Source organism: Dermacentor silvarum, chromosome 4 (assembly GCF_013339745.2).
Source record: "Dermacentor silvarum isolate Dsil-2018 chromosome 4, BIME_Dsil_1.4, whole genome shotgun sequence".
In the NCBI taxonomy this organism is placed as follows: domain Eukaryota; kingdom Metazoa; phylum Arthropoda; class Arachnida; order Ixodida; family Ixodidae; genus Dermacentor; species Dermacentor silvarum.
In genome coordinates, this window is record NC_051157.2 from 14697577 (window position 1) to 14719136 (window position 21560).

The window sequence follows — 21560 nt, forward strand, 5'->3', positions numbered from 1 at the left end:
AATTTCTTTCCTCTTCGTTAATTTTTGAAAAGATGCGGCATGCTGGGATATCTATTAACGATGTCGTGTTGTTACGCTCGGCGCAGTTTGGGCAGTGCAGTGGAATTTAGGAGAAATTTATCAATTATGATGTCTCGGGAAAGTGAATATACAATACTGGCGAATGCGCGAATGAAGCGTTCATCCGCACGCGTTGTAGGCTGAAGCTCGCGCAGTCGGCGAGTGAGTTTTCCGAATCGTTCGGTACATTCGGCATCTCCGCATATTGGAGATTGTGATTAGAGGTGTCTTCGTCCTTGTTTACGTGTGCTGTCCACTCGGCGCCGTGCTTCGCACTTGGTTATGAGGCCCGTGCCCGGGGACAGGCTTTTGCTGCGACGGATGTGGTACCGCGGACTTGCAGCCGTCTAGAAAGCGCGGCACATAATCGCGCCCTACTGCACCTGTCAACATGTCGACAGTCATGAAGCTCTCCCCGCACGATAGGAAAGAACTGGACAAGTTCACCCTGTTCTTGGCCTGCAAGTCTGTTCAAGTGATCGTGCAGTCTCGCTTCGGCGTAAAGCAAAAAACGAAATCTAAGCCACACGCCTCGTTGTCGGACTGGGTAAGCGTGCCTTTTCCTACAACGCGACCCTAACGTCACGCGGAAGCGGCGACCTTCGAGGCTGCCTGCAAGCCTGGCATATCGCGATCTTTGTGTCGTGTTTTGCCCACAAGTCAGTACGCAACTATTCTATTGGCGGTGACACTAACGAAGGGCAAGTGACAGCGCTGCTGCGCTTTGCCAACCTTGCGCAAACCGGCAGGCAGCTTTGATGCGGCCCGCTTTTACGCATCTCAAAACAGTCGTTTGCACCGTGACACGCTTTGGAACGTGAACACGTGTGTTACTATTTCTTGCCGTATGTTTTAATTTGGATACAGGAAGTTCATATGCACTTAGCGTATTTGTTGTTGGTGTTATTTCTTTACTTCTTTCTATACTACAATTCTTAGCGCCGCTGAAGATATTTATCTGTTTCACTAGTGAGTGCCGAGCAAAAGAGCTTTAAAGAGCGTGGTTTCGTGAAGGCATTTTATAGCATGCTGTTTCACAACGCGTTATCTTCACGCGAGGAACTTTTCAGCTGTTGTGACCTGACAGTAGAGTATTGGCAATGTTTAAGTACGAGCATCGTACTAGATAGAGCCTGCCGCAAAAGCGGCACACTCGCCCTGCAATGCACTTGTAAAACAACGTGTCTAAAGGTTCATAGAACATCACAGAAATAACAACCATTAGTGTTCGGACATGCGTGCATGTTCGCTTTTTATTTCAACTGCTGCTGCTTACTAAGCATGTCAATAAACTGGCAACGTGAAATGCGCGTTCTGTGATTATCTTTTGCTCTGTGCTACAGCTAGGCCAACTAAATCTGTGGTGATGGTGCAAAAGAACATTTTAATCAGTCTATTAGATTTACACTCTAAAATAATTTTTGCACCCTTTTGCCTTTATCTTGTCCCTCAACAATAATAATCGTCATCAATCTTGCACAAGGTTCCCTCTCTCATGCTGTGTACGTGGTACTTTCCTTTTAGGAATGACATGAACATAGTGAGCCCTGAGTGTTCGGTAAATAAACTGCATGCGTGATCATAGTTGTGGGACAAGACAGGCCTTAAAGGGTGTGAAGTTTTGTTTAGAGTGTAGCTGTTATTGTGTAAAGCATAATGTGTAAGTTAAGATACTCAATCCTTGCTGCTCCAAAATTTAGGCCAGGGCATTGCATGACAAGATTTGAGTATCGGGAGAGCGTGAGATGAACAAGCCTGGCACTGTTTCAATTTTTTGGGATCTCTTCTGAAGCTGTGCTTGAAAATCATGATGATTTACTTATTTATCAAGATATTCAGCTTTTTTTATAGTGTGTCAGTGAGAGATGCAAGCTACAGTCACACATACAGCACCAGTCAGATAGTCACTCTTAAACACAATTAGCTTAAACACATCTTGGAGCAATACTACAAACGGAATTTGACATATTTGCGATGAGATTTTTAACTTCAGTCAGCAGTGACAGTATTGGGGAGAGAAGTGATGTCTTGAACAGGACCAGAATTATGATGGTTTTCTTTTAACTTGTAGCATGACATACGTACAGTTACCCACAAGCTCGTGTTTAAAATATGACAAGTTTAAGCAGCTATGGTATAACTAAGGTAAGTACAATTAAACCTGACTGGGGCATGCCCTCTGTGGAGCCGTACACAGACAACTAGGTTCAGCAAAAGTGCATAATATAGTACTTTTGTAGCCTAGGCATGAATTTGTCTGTGAGAGCACTGTACTACAGCTGTTTCAGCTTTTAAAGGCTGCTAATAAGTTCTGGATTTCCCAGCAACTGTGGTCTGTTTACTTTATTGGCTTACTGGCATACGCAATAGAAAAAGCATAACCCTAGAATTTCATGCTCGTTGATTGTGCACTGGCAGCTTATTGAGTGCATATAATTATTTTTAAACTTGTTCCAATAGAAGCTTTTGATGACACAGTGCTTTAATTTTGGTTCAGTGTTTCATAAACAAATGCCTGCAATTGAGCATAGATTTAGAAGTAAAAAGCAACGTGGCCCCTAATGCACCCATTTTCTTGATATGTTAAACAGGAAGGCTCAGTGCAGAAACAAATTGTAACTCAGTGCAGAAAACAAATAAGCTCAAAATATCCTAAGGCATTTTCACTTCACCTAATCTTTGCAGTTTACCTCTCCGGAATTTCCCAAGCTTATGAATTTTGGTTTCTTTTATAATTTTACAAATGTTGCATTATGTCTCGCAATCAATTCTGTTTGCGAGAATGTTTTAAAGCTCTTGAAAGATTTGCGGGGTAAGATTGCAAAAAAAAAATGCATACAGAAAACGAAATTGTGATGGTACCCGCGCCAGCCTCTTGTGGCAGGGCAAGGTGCCATATAAACCAGAGAGTACTTGCTCTTAGAAAGTCTATTCCGAAAAGTTACGTAGAGAGGTGAAATAAGCAACAGCAAAGTCGCTGCCAAAATCACTATAATCTATAAACAATGCGTCGCTTGTTAGTATCTGCTGTTGCAAGTTTGCTGCATCTAAAGGTAAACGATTGTTAATAAAGTGCGCATGTGTCAGTGTCTCCCCTTGTCATGTTCATGGGATTTTTTACTAATTTTAATGTTCTTAAGTTGGCAGGTATGAAATTATAAAGCAGCTTGCCCCACCATATAAAAAAAACTGCAGAACTTAATGGCCCTGTGTTGTGAAGTATTTGGTCACAAAATTATTAGGTTTCACAGTAATCTGTAACGTAAGTGCCTGCTCTAGATTTCAACCCAATTTTTATCAATCAAGGATGAGTTTAATTTGAAGCATGCCTTACCATAGTAGATCAGTGCACACATATTGCATGACCTTACTCCTCTGATATTTTGGGCAGTTGCTTGGACCAACAGTGATGCTACAGGAACGGTTGGAGAATTTTGTGAAAAGTGGTGTTAATGTGTTTTAGATAATTCGTATTCTATGCATGGAATAGACAAAACATGAAAAATGATACAACAGAACTATGCACCTTAAAGTGACATAAATTGGAGAAGCGTGGTGTACTGAATGGAGGGATGAAGTTGGAAGCTTCAAGCGGGAAAAAATATGAGCCTGGTGTAGCGAGAGAACTCATTGAAAGATGGTGATGCATCCACAGAATTTAATAACTTGCATTGCCTAGCAGAAATTTTCTTGGAGCCTACAGATAATTACAAGGTATGTGGAGGGATTGTCTTGATGTCATTTCGAAAGACGCTCCCTGCCTTCCTCTCCCACGCACAGCAACGTTATGCGTGACTGCTAAAAAGACAACCCTGCAGAGGCCAAGTTTGCCTGTCAAGTCTTGGTTGTGTTTTGTACCTCTCCCACAAAACTGCACGTTCCCAGAATCGCCACGCTGCCTTGTAGGCAAAGGTGGGGATGCAACATGCAAGAAGGAAAATTCAGTTAGCCGGTGTATGTGTGCAAATGGGTACTAGGATTATACATGGCGACTTTCAAATTTTTTTTGACGCAGTTCATTTGTGGTGCTTTTCATGCCTTACAGTTCTAAGTTGGCCCTGTTCGTTAAATTTTCAACCTCTGACATTGCTTTACCTTATGTGTATGATAACACCGTTTTATCCAATTGTTAAATTGTGACTCACGTGGAGTGCTTGACGAGTCACCTTCATTGCATGCGACAACCCATCACTGCATGTTGTTAGGCTGCATACTTCTGCCACTATTCCATTGGTGGATTAGCCTTCCCTGAGAGCCAGCTCATAGTGAAGCCTCTGCATCACTTTAATGTCAACTTTCTTTCATTGCAAAAATTTACTCATAGTGGTACTCCCTGTAACCAAGGAAAAAATTTGGTCTTTTGCAGACATTTTGCAATGGTAAGAGGTGTACCAGAGAGCTGGAAGAATGCCAACATTATACTAATTCATAAGAAGGGAGACATTAAAGAATTATAGGCCCATTAGCTTGCTTTCAGTATTGTGTAAAATATTCACCAAGATAATTTCTAATAGAATCAGGGCAACAGTTGACTTCAGTCAACGAAGAGAACAGACTGGCTTCAGGAAGGGATATTCTACAATGGATCACATCCATGTCAACAATCACGTAATTGAGAAATCTGTCTAGTACAGTCAACGTCTCTATTTCTTTCATAGATTATAATAAGGCATTTGATTCAGTAGAGGTACCAGCCGTCATAGAGTCATTGCTTAATCAAGGCATACAGAAGACATATGTGAATATCTTAGGAAATATCTACTAAGATTCCACAGCTACCTTGGTTCTCCACAAGAAAAGTAGAAAGTTGCCTATCAAGAGAGGGGTCAGGCAAGGAGACTCAATCTCTCCAATGCTATTCACGGCATGCTTAGCAGAAGTATTCAAGCTATTAGACAACAACGGCAAATATCTCAGCAACCTTCAGTTTGCAGATGACATTGTCCTATTCAGCAACACTGACAATGAATCGCAACAAATGATTGAGGTCCTTAACTGAGGAAGTGTAAATGTAGGGTTGAAGATTAATATGCAGAAGACAAAGATAATGTTCAATAGCCTGGCAAGGGAACAGGAATTCAGGATTGCCAGTCAGCCTCTAGAGTCTGTACAGGAGTATGTTTACCTAGGTCAGTTACTCACAGGGGACCCTGATCATGAGAAGGAAATTTTCAGAATAAAAATGGGCTGGAGTGCATACGGCAGGCATTACCAAATACTAGCTGGGATCTTACCACTTTCGTTGAAAAGAAAAGTGTACAGTCATTGAATTCTACCGGTACTACCATATGGGGTAAAACTTGGAGAAAGAAGCTCAAGGACAAGTTAAGGACCACGCAAAGATCGATGGAACAAAAAATGTTAGGTGTAATGTTAAGAGGCAGGAAGAGAGCTGTGTGGTTCTGAGAACAAATGGGGATAACCAATATTCTATTTGACATTAAGACAAAAAAAAAATGGAGCTGGGCAGGACATGTAATGTGTTGGGTAGATAACCGGTAGACCATTAGAGTTACAGAGTGGCTGCCAAGGGAAGGGAAGTGCAGTCGAGGACGGCAGAAAGCTCGGTGGGGTGATGAAATTAAGAAATTTGCAAGCGCAAGTTGGAATCAGCTAGCGCAAGACAGGGGTAATTGGAAATCGCAGGGAGAGGCCTTTGTCCTGCAGTGGACATAAAAATAGGCTAAAGATGATGATGAAGAGGTGTCTAGTGCCGTGCCAGCATTCTTTAAGTTTAGCATGGGAAACTCACTGTATGTAAAATGCTTGCATAGGCGGTGAATTTGTATGCATTACATTAGAGAGGCCTGTGCTCAACCAAATTTTGAACTCGAGGAGATGTTGTGCTAACGTAGTGGAGAACTTTTGACTGGGCAGCGAACCTTGTCTGGAGTTTTTACAAATGGTCTACAGCGTCTTGTATATCAACTGTGGCCCCTAATAGGCACATTACTCTGTTTCTGGGTTCTCTCGTGTTCTGCTGCAGGCTGCTTGGACAAGTTGCAGTTTTCTACTCTCATCTTTATGTAGACTGTGTCACTGTATTTTGATCCAGACACCATTAATGAACTTAGTCATCACCTGTCTTCAGGAGCTAAGCTAGCATTTCTCATCAGAGGAAGGAGCGCTAGAAAATAGTCCAAAGACAATTCAAATGCACAAAAAATGTGCTTTGTGCGGTGCATCAGCAAAGTGGTTCCATCCTGTGGCCATTTAAATATGTGTATGGCCACTCCTGGTCTATGTGTACGAGTTGCGCGATTTACTAGCCATGTGCTGAAGTCAAGCGGTGCATTTTGTTTTTGTGCCAGCAGTTCAACTTGGACATACCAGACCTGCCCGAGATCCAGACACGAGTGAATGAAGCCATGGCCGGCCAGATACCCGAGCCAGGCGGGCCCAGCCTCTGTACGCAGATTTCACTTCAGACTGTCGACGGGGACACTCTGGTGCTGGAGGTGTGGCAGCTCTCCGTGAGCAATGTCTGCGACTCTTCCGTCCGGGCCATCTACACAGTCTACAACCGCATGAGTCTCCTACTAAAATCGCTCATCACCATCACGCGTGTGACGCCAGCGTACAGGCTGTCACATAACCAAAGTCGTGACTCCTACATCATCTGCTTCAATGTCTACATGGGAGAGCCACAGGTGCGTGCTAGAAGTCTTTCTGCTTTGATTCTGGTTCTCACGAAGACATTTCAACCAGTCCCACACACACCATTCAGTTGACCTAACAACAGATAGGCTGCTGACAATGTGATTGAGTGACTATTGGCAAAGGTGATGCATTTGACTGATATTTTGCTATATGTAGATTTTATTTAGGACTGTGTAGAACAAAACATGAAAGTGTGTGTGTGCGTGCGCGTGTGTGCGTCGTCTATACTTTCGTCTTGGATAATATTTTACTTGATTTATGGTATTCTAAGCCTGTGATTACCTGAGCAAAAAGTCGTCACTAGGAGTTTAAGTCAACAAATGCAGGCTGAACAGATGCAAACGGAAGCTTTTGGACCACTGTGAAAGAGAGCAATAAGAGAACGAAATTGTCCTCTTGCTTGGGTGCACAGCTTTTGTTTATAAGGCTAACTTTGTTGCCTGGGCGTCTGTGCAGACTGCACCTCACAGTGCCTGGCCAGACACTTAGGCTACAAAGGATTTAAGCAGTTTCCTAGCTTGCCTCATGAAAATTTAAGTATATGCATGCACATGCATACATATACAGGCATGACAGGTCTTGCTAATGTATAACCCTGTAATATCAGATAACTTTGGCCAAGCTAGAAATTTATTGTATCAGGATCTTTATCATTAGGAGATTTGTTTAAAAAATTTAAGGCAGATCCAATGCACATTGTTGGAATCTACATACAGCCAAGTTTTGTTCAAATGCATAAAGAGGGCTGAAACATGTGTTAGTTTCTGTGTTATTGCAATGTCTGTGCGAGGTGATTCCGAAGGCCTTCTCCCAAACCACATCATCCACGTTACAAGCTGTCCAAACACAGCCCCTTCGCATCTGATTGGGTATGCACGCATGTGCTCTCTCTCACATGCACTGTGCAATGGGACACATGTGGCGATAATCTCAAAGAGCTAGTTGGCGTTGGCACGATAGAAGTATATGTGCGATTGTGGCGTAATGGTTAGAGCATCGAGCTGTTGTGTTTGGGGACCGAGGTTCAATCCCACCATCAAGCAGATAAACTTCAAAACAGCACTGAAGGAGCACGAATGAAAGTAAGAATTTGATATTTTTAGTGTATATACTGAGAGTAAAAAAGAAGAAAGAAAAAAGCGGAAATATACAGAATATGCACCTTGTTCCTAGTTCCCAACTTTTGTAAGTCAGATCACGCAAAAAAATTACTGTGAAGTTTTGTTGGTGCCAATGCAATACCATGCTATGTTGGAAAGCAGTAGTTTTGTAAATGTGAAAACGGGTAAGTTCCTATTCTACAGGGAGTATTTGTTTTTACTCATTGCAGCAGGCACCTGGCTTGTTTTTTACTGCATTCTTTCGGCTCGCGAAGCAATGGTGGTCAGGTCAGCGAGCATGCAGAAGCTTCCTCTTACTTGATTATTGCATTCGATTAGCTTTTCTGTGCAAGCAAGGTGGTCTAGTGTGCTTTCAACTGGTGCTGGAGCCTCCTCATGCTTTGTTCAGTTCCTGTAGAGTGCTGTAGAATAGTGAGGAGTTTTGCACAAGATTGTACAGTAATGAATAAGGGCACTTGCACAGGTGGTGTTTGGAATATAAGAGATTAGACTACAAGAGATTAGATTATAAGAGATTAGAGTCAAGCTTCTGTCGAATGTCGGTCTGAAGTCAACTTTGTACTCTTGTGTGAGTGAAAAGCCCACACGAAGGGAAGAATTGCTCGTAATGATTTCTATGTGCATTGTTCTAGTGTTGATGGATAAAAGCAACCCATGGTAGGAAAAATAAAGTTGCACGTGATATTATCGAACACAATTATCAAAATAACATGCACTCATGAGCATGTACCATTGTTTGAGGCATCTATAAAACACCCTGTACCTCAGATCGAAAAATTGACTCAGCAGAAGCTCCTGTTTCTTCACTGCTTCTGCATTTAAAGATTAGGTTGCCAAGTGGACCAAAGTGCAAATTTTGCGTCTTTTTATCGAGGAAGGCCTAGGAACACTAGTGGCTAATTTGGCCGATACCTCCAGCCAATGTTTTATTTTTCCAGACTTCTCAATCTCCCCAAAATTGTCAAATCTAACAAATAGTTAAAGTTCAGTCATTATTTCAGACGTTGTATTATGTTGCTAGTATACGAATTCCAACAGAAATGTTTACCAGCCCGCAGAAAAACTGTCGATCAAATTGATCGATTTCTATAGGCGCGGTAAAGAAAGAGTTAAGTGCGAGTTATTTGACAAGACAGCAGTAGCAGCCACGGTTGGGAGGGTTAGCGAAGTAAGCTTCACCTTTAGAACCACCGTGGTAGTTTAGTGGCTATGGCATTGCGCTGCTAAGCAGCTGTGGCATCCCGGCTGCAGTGGTCGTGTTCTCATGGGGACGGAATGCAAAAATGTTTGCGTACCATGCATTGAATGCACATTAAAGAACCCCATGTGGTCAAAATTAATCCACAGTTCCCCACTACTATGGGCACCTTAATCGGATCCTAATTTGGTACTTCAGATATTTCATTACAAAAGCCATACCACAGCCACCAAGGTTGCTTCTATAATGAATTGAAGGTTCATTTAATGTAGCCATTGACCAAAAGCATGGATGACGGTGCCAGCGGGCCTAGTTATTTTTTTCTTTGATCTGTCGTTTTTTTTCGTCATCATAGATAAACGTAACTGATGTTGTTTGATTTTGTTAATTTGTTCTGGCACATATTCATCTCTTCTCTCTGCCTGGCTGCTTTGCGAAATGCAGCTAGACCTGTTGGGCGAGGACTACAAGCGAGTGCAGGTGGGCCAAGTGGGAACACCCACGGGCACGCTGACCCTGGGAGTGGTCTACCGCACCAAGATGACCATCTCCCCTCAGCAGGCTGTTAACCAGACCCACCCTGCCATGATGCTTAAGAGCGACTACTTCAAGCCAGACCTCAGTCCTCGAGGAATGCGGATGCGGCCTAGGTATGCGCGACCATGGCACAGGCATTTTGTACTTATCTTTGAGCCGATAACATATTGCAGGCAAACTGATTTATAAAGAGCTGCAGGTCATGGGAAAATTTGCTTTAATTCCGGTAGTTATGGTAGTAATTGTACTACGTCTGACTCAGTCAATCCGTACCAATAACCATTCCAGTGGTAACCTGACATAGGTGAACCTGTGCATAGCAATTTTTTTAAATTTTCTACCGTATTTACTTGCATAATGCTCACACTTTCTTTCGCAATAAATTGGTGCGAAGTTCGGAAGTGGGGATAATTATGTGGAAAATTTTGCCAGTAGAATGTTCTAGGTGCTAAAAATAAAAATTTTAAATAAAGTGCTTGTAAATCGGGGATTCTCATGGCAGCCACTGTAAACTCAAACAAAAAATTACTTCCAAACAGCACTTACCTTTGTGATAGCAGAACAGGTTCTACTCAAGCAGGAACTGCAAAGGCTCTATATTTGTAGCTGAACCTTGAGTGACTAAGTTAATAAAGTGACTCTGGCCTTACCTATACAGAGTCGCTGTCAGCACTGGTGAAACAAGCAGACAACTGTCTTGGTAGCAATTTACGAGGGTGCGATGATTACTTGAGGGGAAAAAAGATTGTTTTTGATGGCCAACTTGTGAGTAAATGTAGTATGCTTTGGCCATCTTATAAGGGTAGGTAACTGTTGAAATTGTGCAGTGAGAGAGTGGTGGAGATCAAAGATCATACCTCACATTTATCGAAGCAAAAAAGGTTTTTATCTTGCAAGTGGGAAATTTTGTTTTCAAAGCTGCACAGAAAGTCAGGAAAGTAATGGTTTATTGCTCCATTCCACGTGACCTCACATCAATGTTACACATTGAAGCTATAACAGAGTGTTGATTGCACACAGTCTAAAGCTTTTCTCTTTTGTCATCGTGCTTTTAGGCAGCCGAGATTGTATGTGCACAAACCAGCATTCCCTCAATATGTTTTGACATTGTGTGTAGGTAGGAGGTGTGAGACAGCATCGCTGCATACACTTAATCACTTCCGGTATTGCTCAAAGTTATATTCAGAATTCACTTTTCCTCCTCTAGTCTTATGTGTGAAAGTGCTTGAAGTGCAGTTCCTTGTGGACAGAGCTTCAGTTAAAGTTATGTGCTTTAGTAAATCCAAGACAACGTTTTCACAACTCCTGCTTCAACAAAATCTTAAGTTAAAAAGGAAGTGTGCTATTGAAGCGGCAAGAAAAAGCATGAGCTCCATTTTATGCAGAGTCATTCATTGCTGGTTTTACTTATCTGGTATGTTGCCTCTATTCTTGAAGGGACATAAAAAAGAAACATTGAGTTTAGGTGGGTAGACAGGTAGAGCATTGTTTCAAAAGGTGTTTATTTCTTCGGTGAACGAAGGTTGGTTAATAGTGGAGAAGATGAATTTCAAACTTACATATAAAAAAATGAGCCCGAACCAGTGCATTCATGACAGCAATGTGACAACACAAATTTCATGGTGCCTCTATTGTGTACGGAAGGTTTTGCAGAAGTTGCCATGCTAGGTCTTTGCTTACTTTAGAATGCAGTGTAATCTTTGTAACTTTTTTATACTGATAATTAATCAGTCCCAAGCAGATAGTACTGCCAAAACCCATGACTCCATGGGGAGCTGGTGCGGGAGGGACCAGGTAGCATTGCCACCCATCTTGCATCTTCGCATCCTTTCTGACTTACCTAGGTAGTGCTGACCTGTGGTACCCCAGAAGTGTTATGCACCAATCTAGCTTAGCTTGACATTTTTCTCTAGTGTCCCATAAAAGGGGATGTGGAACACTAAATCAGTTAAGACTGATAAAATATTCCTTCAAAACAAGTTTAGTTCATTTTGTGATAATATGTTGGTTATTAAAAGAGAAGCTGAAGGCCAGTCTCATTTTTTGAATTTTGCACTGAAACTCGGGTTTCAGTATGCCAGTGTGAATGAATTTCAAATATTTAGGCTGTTTCACGCTGTGTAAAATTTATTGAAGCTTGCCAAGTTCATTCTTTGGCTCCTTTAGGATACTATGTGGTCCATCTTTACCAATAAACAAATTAACTTGGCCCGAGCCGACATCATCAAAATCTTTGACTTCATGGCAAGCTGGTGCAGGAATTTCAAGGTGGCAGTGCCACCTGTGTTTTTTTTTTATCTTACCAAGCCCCTTCTCACTGTAAAAGTGGCCTTAATGGTATTTTACAAGGGTAATGTACTAATATAGCTGAACTTATTTTTCTTTTTAGTGTCCCTATAAGCATAATTTCTTGAAGCATATCACTGGTCCCCACCAGTGAATAGCACAGCAGGTTCCAGTTCGTCGTTGAAAAAAGTGTTGTCAGGCACACTGCATTTTCTGTATGGGAACTGTTTGTGCCGTTTTAGTTTTTGGTATAACAACTTACCGTTTTTACATGGGGAAGGTCCTGTACTTTCCTTTTTTCCCCCGTATTTTTACAGGGTGTGGGCCTTACACAAAACAGGCTTAAGGCTATAAGGCTACACAAGGCTTGTGGGCATAAACTCCGATATTCTTCAAAATTTTCGCTTTGGGTCTATATGGGAGTGGGCCTTACACGAGTAAATACGGTAGACAACTGATCATTGCTTTACCTCATGAGACTTTGCTACCATTCTATCATTGGTATTAAACATCGCATCTGCCAACATTACCTAAGGGAGCGCCAGTGGTCATTGGAAGCAGTTGTGTGTTTTAATGAAATGAAAGTGTTAATTATATGTTTCCTTTAGATTGTATGTAAAAGAAACAAAGTAGAAAAAAATGTCTCTTGACCACTTTTGTCTTGCAGTGACTGCTGGCTCTTTGGTATTTGCGCTTTAAGGGGCTCTACAACCTCTCTTTCGACGTAGTGGTTTCTTAGCAGTCCTTTCCGCTGCCTGTACCGTTTTGTTGCATAAGCACACTCATTCAGGGCCACTGCACCACATGTATATCAGTAATGTGCAGCCATTTGTAAGCATGCTTTTCTAAAATTTTAATTTTCTGCCTGTCTGTCAGTGACATGCACTGCCAAAATGTACAGCATTTGTATAAAGAAATGGAGCCACTGTGGGCATGGCTGTAGCTGGCCCTGTGACACCTTGACATCCTCCTGGTGCATCTGCTCTGCTTGAAACCACTCTGGACAGGGAGCTCGAACTCTTGTCCTCACCCTTCGGAGCTTTCGAGAGTCAGAAGTTTTGCAAATATGATGTGACACAGCCAGGACTTCGGGGCATTCATGCTTCTGGTGGCTACGTTTCTTTTGATGAAGACCTGTACGAGCACTACCACTCGTGGGGGCTCTCGGTATTCAGTGACAGGATGACATGAATCTAGGTGCCACAGGCGGGTGGACAGATAATCACGAAGAGAAATATGAAAGTATGAACTGTAGTCAGCTAAGTCCTGCGGACCACTACCTGCTGGTAGAGCAGTGGCTATGGTGTGCTGCTGAGCTGAAGGTCGCAGGTTTGATCCGGGCCCCAGCAGCCACATGTCAATGGGGGGTGAAATGCAAGAATGTTCATGTACTGAGGTTTAAGTGCATGTTAAAGAACCCCAGATAGTCAAAATTAATCCAGAGGCCTCACTACAGCGTGCCTCATAATCAGATTGTGGTTTTGGCAGAGAAAACCTCAGAATTTAATTTAATTTAATCTTGTAGAGCCCCTTTATCCCCATCCTCAAGCAGTCTCCTGATGTCCATTTTCTTGAAAGGCTTTTTCAAAACTTGCCTTTGTTTGCCTCAGTGTTCACATTGACTGCACCGGATTGAGCATGAGAGGAGGTGTCTGTTCATTACGTGTGCCCCACCATACTCTTGCCAGTCCTGGTTGATTTGCCTGACCGCCTCTCTGCCCCATGTCTTTCTCTCTTTCTTCTTCTTCTTCTCATCCTTCCACATGCGTTGTAGCACGGACGTAGCAACTGATGCCGTAAAGCGAAGCGACAAAGACTTGCCTCCAGAAGGGATCAGGAGGCAAAGCAGCGTTGCAGGTCACAACGGATGTGCTAATGGGTTTGTGCTTGTTTGTTGTCTATGCTGCTAATTAGATGTTTGTAATGCCTGTCACTTTTGTTTGGGCTTGCACTGAAGGAAATAACTTGCCTGCATCACTTTGTTTTGCTCATTTCCTATATATATCTCTTTCTCTCACTGTCCTCAATCTCATACTGGTCAGACTTGCAAATGTAGTGTCACTTTGAGCTTCACCTTATTTAGTGCCATTTTGGTCGCTCACTGTAACAGGTATGTAACGCAAGTGATGGCCGCTGAAATTGAGCATTGGAAGGTCAAAAGGGTTCACTTTGGGTTTATTGAAACAGACGCAGCTGGAGTAATACTTGTACAAAAAACAACAAAACTCTTCGTTTTTTTTTTTTTCACTGTAGTATTTGTTTACTCGAGACTTCGAGGAAGCTGGGTGTGACTATGTACAGAAGCCAACACACTTTTTTAGAAAGCGAGAACCACGTTCTCAGGACTGCGCTGGCGAATCTGAAGATGACATGTGGCACAAGATCATCTTTATGTGAGGTTGCATGACTACATTTACAGTTCTCATTGATTTTTCTCGGCCTGGTGGTCGGCTTAAGCTTTGGTGGCTGCTTTGGCGCTGAAGAGTGTGTTGACCTCTGTACACCTCTAAAAACTAGTGCCACTGAAGCTTCTGGTGCATAAGTAAAGTGAACTCACTGAGCACACTCAGCTGTAAATGTCACTATACCTTCTCATGTGACAGCCTCTGAATGACACTTATGCCAAGTGATGCTTACTCAAAGTGACACTGAATTTGCCCGTCTAACAGGGGTATTATGTTATTCTAACAGAGTAATTACTTTCTTGGGGTTGTGTGCTTGCACAGTTGCATGTTCTTGGTGGAATGCTTTCATTATATTTTTTTTAAGGAGCCACATTCTCAGAAAATTCTTGGTGTGCCATAAACTTGGGCTCTCATTTTTACCTCAACCACTTTCTGCATTGTAATGATGCTGGCAAGCTTACGGCATTGGACTGCTGCATGAATAGCTTGAATCATCATCATGTTCTGTGCTAATACAAATAGCTTGGTCTTGACGTGAAAATAAAAAATAATACCCCTGTCACATAGGAAGATTTGTCATTTGTTTTGGATAACATTCACATTTAATGGCATTCAGTGCTGCATGGCGATACTTCATTTTGTTAGACAAGAAGTCCTTCACAATCATAACTTGTTTGAATGTGTTTCACAACCTAATTTGCATGTTCGTTAAGAATAACAATAAATAATACAGCATTGTAGTTAAATTTTTACGTGGTCATTTGCACATTTTGCCTGGTAAGTGACAGACATCGTTTTCACATTATTTTATTTTTTTCCACCATGTCAGCTATGTTGTCTCTTGAGAACCAGCAGAGTTCTTGCCTGGCTTAAGTCTTGTCTTGAATTGGTATGCATAAGTGCCATCTGGTTAGTTATATGAATTTGATTTAATATTTTCAATCAAGGCAAAGCTTTGAAATTAAATTTAATGACAATACATGCACTTAAGCATTTTGCACATTCACTATCACCTTTTCCATGTCTTTTGCTTTTTCAAATCATAATTGCTATCTTCATAAAGGCTTTATTTATTGCATTTAATACTGCATGGAACGTATGTCATTGCATGTGTCGAATGTCATTAGCTACATATAGACATTGAATTTTTCCGTGTGAGAAGAGTTAAGCTCTTTGTCTTTTTTTTTTACTATTCTTTTCTTTATGGTCCCGTTGTTCATGTCACTAAAACCACTATAGATTCCTGGACATAATTTTATGTTGGGCTACCAGACTCTAGACATTGCATGCTTTTTGGCTATCACTTTCTCTTCCGAGTAGACGGTTACTGCCGGAAGGATGTGTGAAACTTGTTCAGTATGCAGAAGCATTTGTAGCTATATATTGTAGTCATTGCACATTTTAATTATTTTCGTCAGCCAGCTAATACAGCATGTTCAAAAATGATTGGGCATGAGTATACGAGCCGTCTTCCCAGCATTTATGTATAGAAAGAAGCAATAGTTTCGCTTTTGCTCCATATTGTACTAGCGTAATGGAATAGACGTGTCATGCCTCCTTGTGTTCTTTAACCTTTTGTTGCAGCATTTTAAGATGGTTTATTCTTGTAAAAACGGCCATAGCAGTAAAGAAAGGCCACTGCTATCGTGTTCTTGGTGATTGTGGACAAGTTTCTGGTTGCCTGTACTGGTTCACATGCGTGTCTGTGCTCTTCTAGTCTTTTATTTTGCCTTTTTGCGGCATCCTCCTGCTGGCTGTCTTGTGAACAAGGCAGCACCATTCTGCACAAGCTCATGTGCTCAGTGATGCGCACACGTTTCACTAACTGCACTGTCTATCTCTCTACATTCCCTGCTCCGCACTAACACATCCTTGCATCACTCTGAACTCTGCAGGGCTTTCCAGTAACGCAAAACTTGGTCCTTGTCACATTTTCTTATTCTTTGATGTTCAGACCAATTCTAGCAAATGGCCTTTTCGGTGTTTCGCCTCATAAAAATGTGGCCTTCTATAGCCAGGAATGAAAGCTTCAGTGCAGCCAGGCTGCTTTAGCATTTACATTAAGGCCATTGCATGTTGGTGTGATTGTTTTTGCCCGATTCTGTGCAATTCTTATTACTCATCACTCCATACTGGCATACCTTATGTGGAGGCTGCTCAAGCAAATGACTAGAACTATAAGAGTGCAATTGTCACATTATTCCAGCCTTATCCGCTGATTAAGCGCTTCACTGTAGTAGTTTGTAGGGAAGACAGTGTGTCTTGTTGGGAGGGCCTGCGTAAGGTTTGCAATTAACGAGCAGTTGTAATGTGTGATTGCATGCCTCTCCAACGCGTGCTTGGTATGTGGGTGAACTGCAGACGCAAAGACGGGGGTGACGGTCTTGGTGAGATGCAACAGGGTGCCTTTGCCCCTCCTTGTCCGCGAGATCTCAAGGAGATTGCGGCCAGGGAGGATGAGAGCCCCTGGCCTTTGCCAAAGCCTGCCTTCTCCTCGCTCCTCTCCATGCCTGCCAAGTCAACCACGAGTAGCAACTCGCGATCCGAAGAGGACAATGACTCTGACGTCAACGAGCCCTTTGTCGAGCCCCGGGAGGTGCTGCTTCCAGCCGAGGACTTCGTGCTGGTTGAATTGGTGCGTGTGAATGTGGTCGCCTTTCTGCCTCTATAGGTGGTGTTAGTGAATCAGTCTCAGTGAATGAAATGGTGCCACCTTTCAGGCCTCTTGTTTCCCCATGTGGTACATGCTTCTGTGTCTGCCCTTTCACATTTGTTATATATGCACTTAAGGCAGATTACACAGAGTGTGCACCTCTTTCTTTTGGAACTTCCTTCAGTGATCTTAGCACTCACTTAGCTCGTAGCATGCAGGTGATTGCTATAAAAGAACTATAGAACTGTTTTGTGTCATTCATTCTAGTTGCTGCACCTTAAAATGCTCATCCTTGCCTGCGAAGTGGAACGGGCCAGTAGATGAAGTTAAAGTGCACTTTTAACGCATGGCCTGCCGAGACAGTAAAAAATTGTGCTCCCCTTGCATGAGCTTGAAAGTATTCCTTGGTGTATGTTTTAAGGTCAGCTAAGATGTGACAGAAGCCTGCTAGAGTGATCACATAAGTAAATTGCAATGGTGCTATACTCAGTTTCATGATTGGAAAACAATGCTATGTATGGGAAGCTATGCAAGTAGTGCAGTCATAGAAGTCTCTCTCTGCAAATTTCGCAGTGCACTTCTCATTGATCGACAATTCCTTTGACGGAATAACCACTTTATATATTACAACTAAACCTTATACTCGTACGGTCACATCATGTCGTGTATTATTTATGCGCCTTTGTGGCAACGCATATACTATGTTGGTCTCGAGTGCTGGCGGTGTGCTGTAGTCACAGTGTGCCACTTCCACTTGTTCAGTGGTTCATATCTTTAATGCTTATCATGACGCACCATATTTATATCATGAATGTGACCAGTGAGAGTAATCTCACTAGCCTTGTAATACACCCTCTATCTACTGACGCTATAATCATATGCTATATTATTTCACATGTAAATACTTTATCAAAACTTTTGTGAGCCTTACAGGTCATGCATGCAAGTCGCACATCTGTATCACATACTGTTTTCTTTCCCACAGAAACCTCCATTTGCTGATGGCGAGGAAGGTGGCACTGACTTGGGCACATTCTTCCAGGAGTGTCAGAGTGCACCGATGCTGTCTTCATTTTCCTGCCAGCCAACGCTAGAGCAGCAAGTGTCCGAAATTAGTGCACATCTGGCCGCACTGGAGTCCAGTCTGCCTGACCTGGATCAGTTCGTCGAGTCTGTTTGCCAAAGTGATTCTCTGAAGTGAAGACTTGTGTCAGTGTCAAATGCGAAATGTGATGAAGGGACAGTCTCAGGCCAATGGCGAGTCAACAGGACTGTGCAAGGAGGAATTCCACACCTCGCTGCAGTGGTTGAAGGATTATGAATGTCATTATCATGAGAACGTTGACATCGTGGTGTGCTCAGTCATGGACAAGGACTCAAGTACAAAGTGCATGTTACGAATAAAAAGGAGAGATAGAGACCCCATGTAAGCAGAAAAAGAAAAATCATTGTGACTAGGCAACAGAAATGGGGTTTGCTATGGCAGCCATTTGTTGCCTGTCAGTGAGACCGGTGAAACACAAGCGGCTGCTGCACGTGAGAAGACCAGGAATTGGCACAATACAACCAATGTTGCAATGCTGTGTTTTGGTGCTTCTGATTAGTTAGTACGTTTGTTAATGGTGGGCTTGCAATGGCCCCCACAACCTGCCCGTGAATGAATTAGCTACTGCCATACCAGTTGTACCATGACCGCTCTTGCACTCAACATTCGAGCATAGTAATTTAAGGGTGGGTGTCTGGGAGGGATATTGAGTAATTGTACCTCACAGACAACTTATCGCTGCCCAGGTTTTTGTTGGTAAGCTTTGGCTTTCAGTGCTATATTGGTACAGTGCATACAGCAGTGTGCAGCTGCAGTAGTATGAGCCAAGTATGAACATACCAAGCATACTGAGCTGACTTGCCTGGCAGGTGCTTTATGTGCTTCACTGGATCGCACAGAGAGGAGCGATAAAAAATGCAAAGTGCATCCAACGGACGTTTGAAAGGGCCTTGCAACACCTTTTATGAAAAGTGTGGTATATGGAATCCCCTCACAATAATATTTTCCAATGCAAAGATTTTGAATGCCCCTTGTATGAACAGAGTTAGCAATGATAATGATATGGTGCCACATTCTCACAGCCTGCTGCTTTCAACATGATAGCGTTAAGGGCCCCGTGTCGCAGAAAATCCGGCGTCGGTGTCAGCGTAGGCGCCGGCGTCGTTGGCGGAAATAATCATGCCGAACCGCATCATCCCAAACCAACCTACCACCCTGACTGGGCAGGCGTTTCGCGTGGCGCAAGGCATTAGTAAACAAAAATTGAATTTCTCAAAGTAAAATCCGTCAGAAAAATCGTAAAGCACGGCTTAGCCACAACCTACAGACGTGATAGCATCGGATTGTAATTTGAATATATGAGAAAAAAAGCCTGATAAGCAGCCAGGGATCTTTGAAGGCTATCGCGTTCCACTCTTAAAGGCAAAGCTTAAGCGTCCTCCAAATTTTTAAGCTGCACTTGAAGGATGTGCTGCTGTGCTCACTTGGGCAAGCGCCCATCATCACATTGAGCTTTTATATTGGCATGAGCTCGAGACCAGGTGGTGCAACCCACAGTTACAACCCCCACTGATCTCTGAGGCCAGTAGCATCAGTGCAGGAGTATCAACCTCTATCACCAGGTGGTGCCAGCATGATATTAGGGATTAGACTTTGCAATTTTTGTTTCTGCTAGAGGTGCTGCTTATTCGTGGCTTCTAAAAGCGATACGGCCAATGGCCACCAAGTTTAGAAGTGTATGAATGTGCATGAATATCGGTGGAGATTTTGTAAAGTTGAAGAAGGCAGTGTACAAAACTATAGGCTCCCTGCTGCGAGCACAGGAATGATATTGAGCTCAGATGTTTGTGATGACACTGCCACATGGTCTGACAGACCAGTTACTGGAGAAGAAAATTCTTGGGGACCACGCATCAATGCATATGCTGTGTACAGTGCTCACGTCTGAGGACTTATCTACTTCAATTGAGTACGCATAAATTTTGGTGGAGGTGCAGGGTAAGGTTGACCTGAGCACTAGATCCCTCCCAGTAGCAGGAATGTCAGCATATGCTGGAGCTTACACCACTAAACCGTGCCAGCCAGAAAATTCGGGGACTTACCTCAGAATTTGGACTCCTACCTGAGACAACTACAACCGCAACGGAAGATATTGTCGCATACTCAGTTGAAGAGAGTGAGAGAAAATACTTTAAAGTAGATGTTGAGTCCTGAGGTGTCAATACGCTGTCCCAAGAATGTTTGCCTTCTTTAGTCACTGGTCTGGCCACACCGTGTGGCACTATTGTCTACCATTTAAGCAAGTTCACATACCACATTTAACTAGTTGGAGGGCCCCTTTGATTGATTAGGTCTTGGGACAATGAACTATAGACTGACTTTCTAAAGTGAATGGCAGGGCAAACTGTAGTCACTAATAGGGTCTCATGACAGCCCAACTCAGCTGTCACTGTTGATTGGGCTTGTTGTGCACAAAATTGCTTACATGGGGTTCAGAGGCAATGTATTAAAGTCTGACAGAAGGGTGAGTTATAAATTGTTGCTGAAGTGTTTGGTCTGTGCTAATGATGCCAAGTCTTCTTGCAGTTGTTGCATTTTGGCATTTAATCAATGCAAAAGGAGCCACTCCTCCACTTCCTATCAACCTTTCCTGTAGTGTGCAAGATGGTGAAAATTCATTTTCCTTTGTGATAGCTGTGTATGTTGCCCATATAGTTGAACAAATAGCATGAAGCAACATTGCAAAAAGAATGCCTCCAAGTTGTCTACTTCAAGCAAATGAACCAGGCGGCACTTGGCAATGTTTGTTCAAGAAATGATGAGTTATGTTGAAATTCAGATGTCAGAAATATATATGGTCAGCTATGCTTGCATCACTGTTCTTGAACCAGGTTAAAATTTAATTATTGTTTGCTGTTGATGGCAATTCATGTGCGATTACTACTACTATCAACACATATCCTGCAATGATCACTGAAATGCACATGGTGCTGCCAAGTGAAGTTATGTGTTAATGATGACCATGTTTTTTGCAGTGTGACTTGCCTTGTTCCATATTTCTGTCTGCTTCTGTCAATAAATGTGGCCAAAAACAATTCCTTTGTGTGTTCTTGATACACTTTGTGTGCCTGAAACTATATATTTATTGCACAGTATTTTGCTTATTCCTGCACAACTAATGCTCACCTTATTCTCTTTGCACTAGTGCACAGATGATACTTGAGTTGTTAAATAAATCTTCCAGATTGGAAAATGCCAAGAATGAGCAAAATGCAGTGCTCCTAAACTCATTTTGTGTGTACTTGTTTAAAGAGTGTTTATATGGGATACAATAATGAAGTCTTGCTCAGTTGCAGTGAAGTCTTGCATTGGACATAATGTAGGTTTCAAATGTTACTAGGCAAATAGAAAAAAAAAAGTATAATTATAGTTCAAAGGAATAGTTCAAACCCTTTTCAGGTGGTAAAGTTGCCAGAGTGCCAAGGGGTCCTCCGCATCACGTGGGAATCTCTAAACGTACAAGGGGTTTAGGTCAATAGGGGGCTGCTAATTTTGTTCACAGTAATTGAGCGAATGGACTCAAACGGGTCGATGG

General features: G+C 42.5%; 1 protein-coding gene across 3 annotated transcripts; it reads left to right on the forward strand.

Annotated features, from left to right (window-relative positions):
• The first annotated feature begins 32 nt into the window (after positions 1 to 32).
• Positions 33 to 21056, forward strand: LOC119449492 (autophagy-related protein 13). 3 transcript variants are annotated; one of them, XM_037712671.2, is made up of 6 exons: positions 33 to 607; positions 6372 to 6710; positions 9484 to 9689; positions 13637 to 13741; positions 16629 to 16902; positions 17906 to 21056. In XM_037712671.2, exons 1-6 carry the CDS (start codon positions 452 to 454, stop codon positions 18119 to 18121), a joined length of 1296 nt encoding a protein of 431 aa, XP_037568599.1. In that variant the 5' UTR covers positions 33 to 451; the 3' UTR covers positions 18122 to 21056. The 3 variants fall into 3 exon arrangements, with proteins under 3 accessions (XP_037568599.1, XP_037568601.1, XP_037568600.1); XM_037712672.2 differs by having other exon boundaries at positions 37 to 607; positions 6375 to 6710; XM_037712673.2 differs by lacking the exon at positions 13637 to 13741.
• The last annotated feature ends 504 nt before the right edge of the window (positions 21057 to 21560 follow it).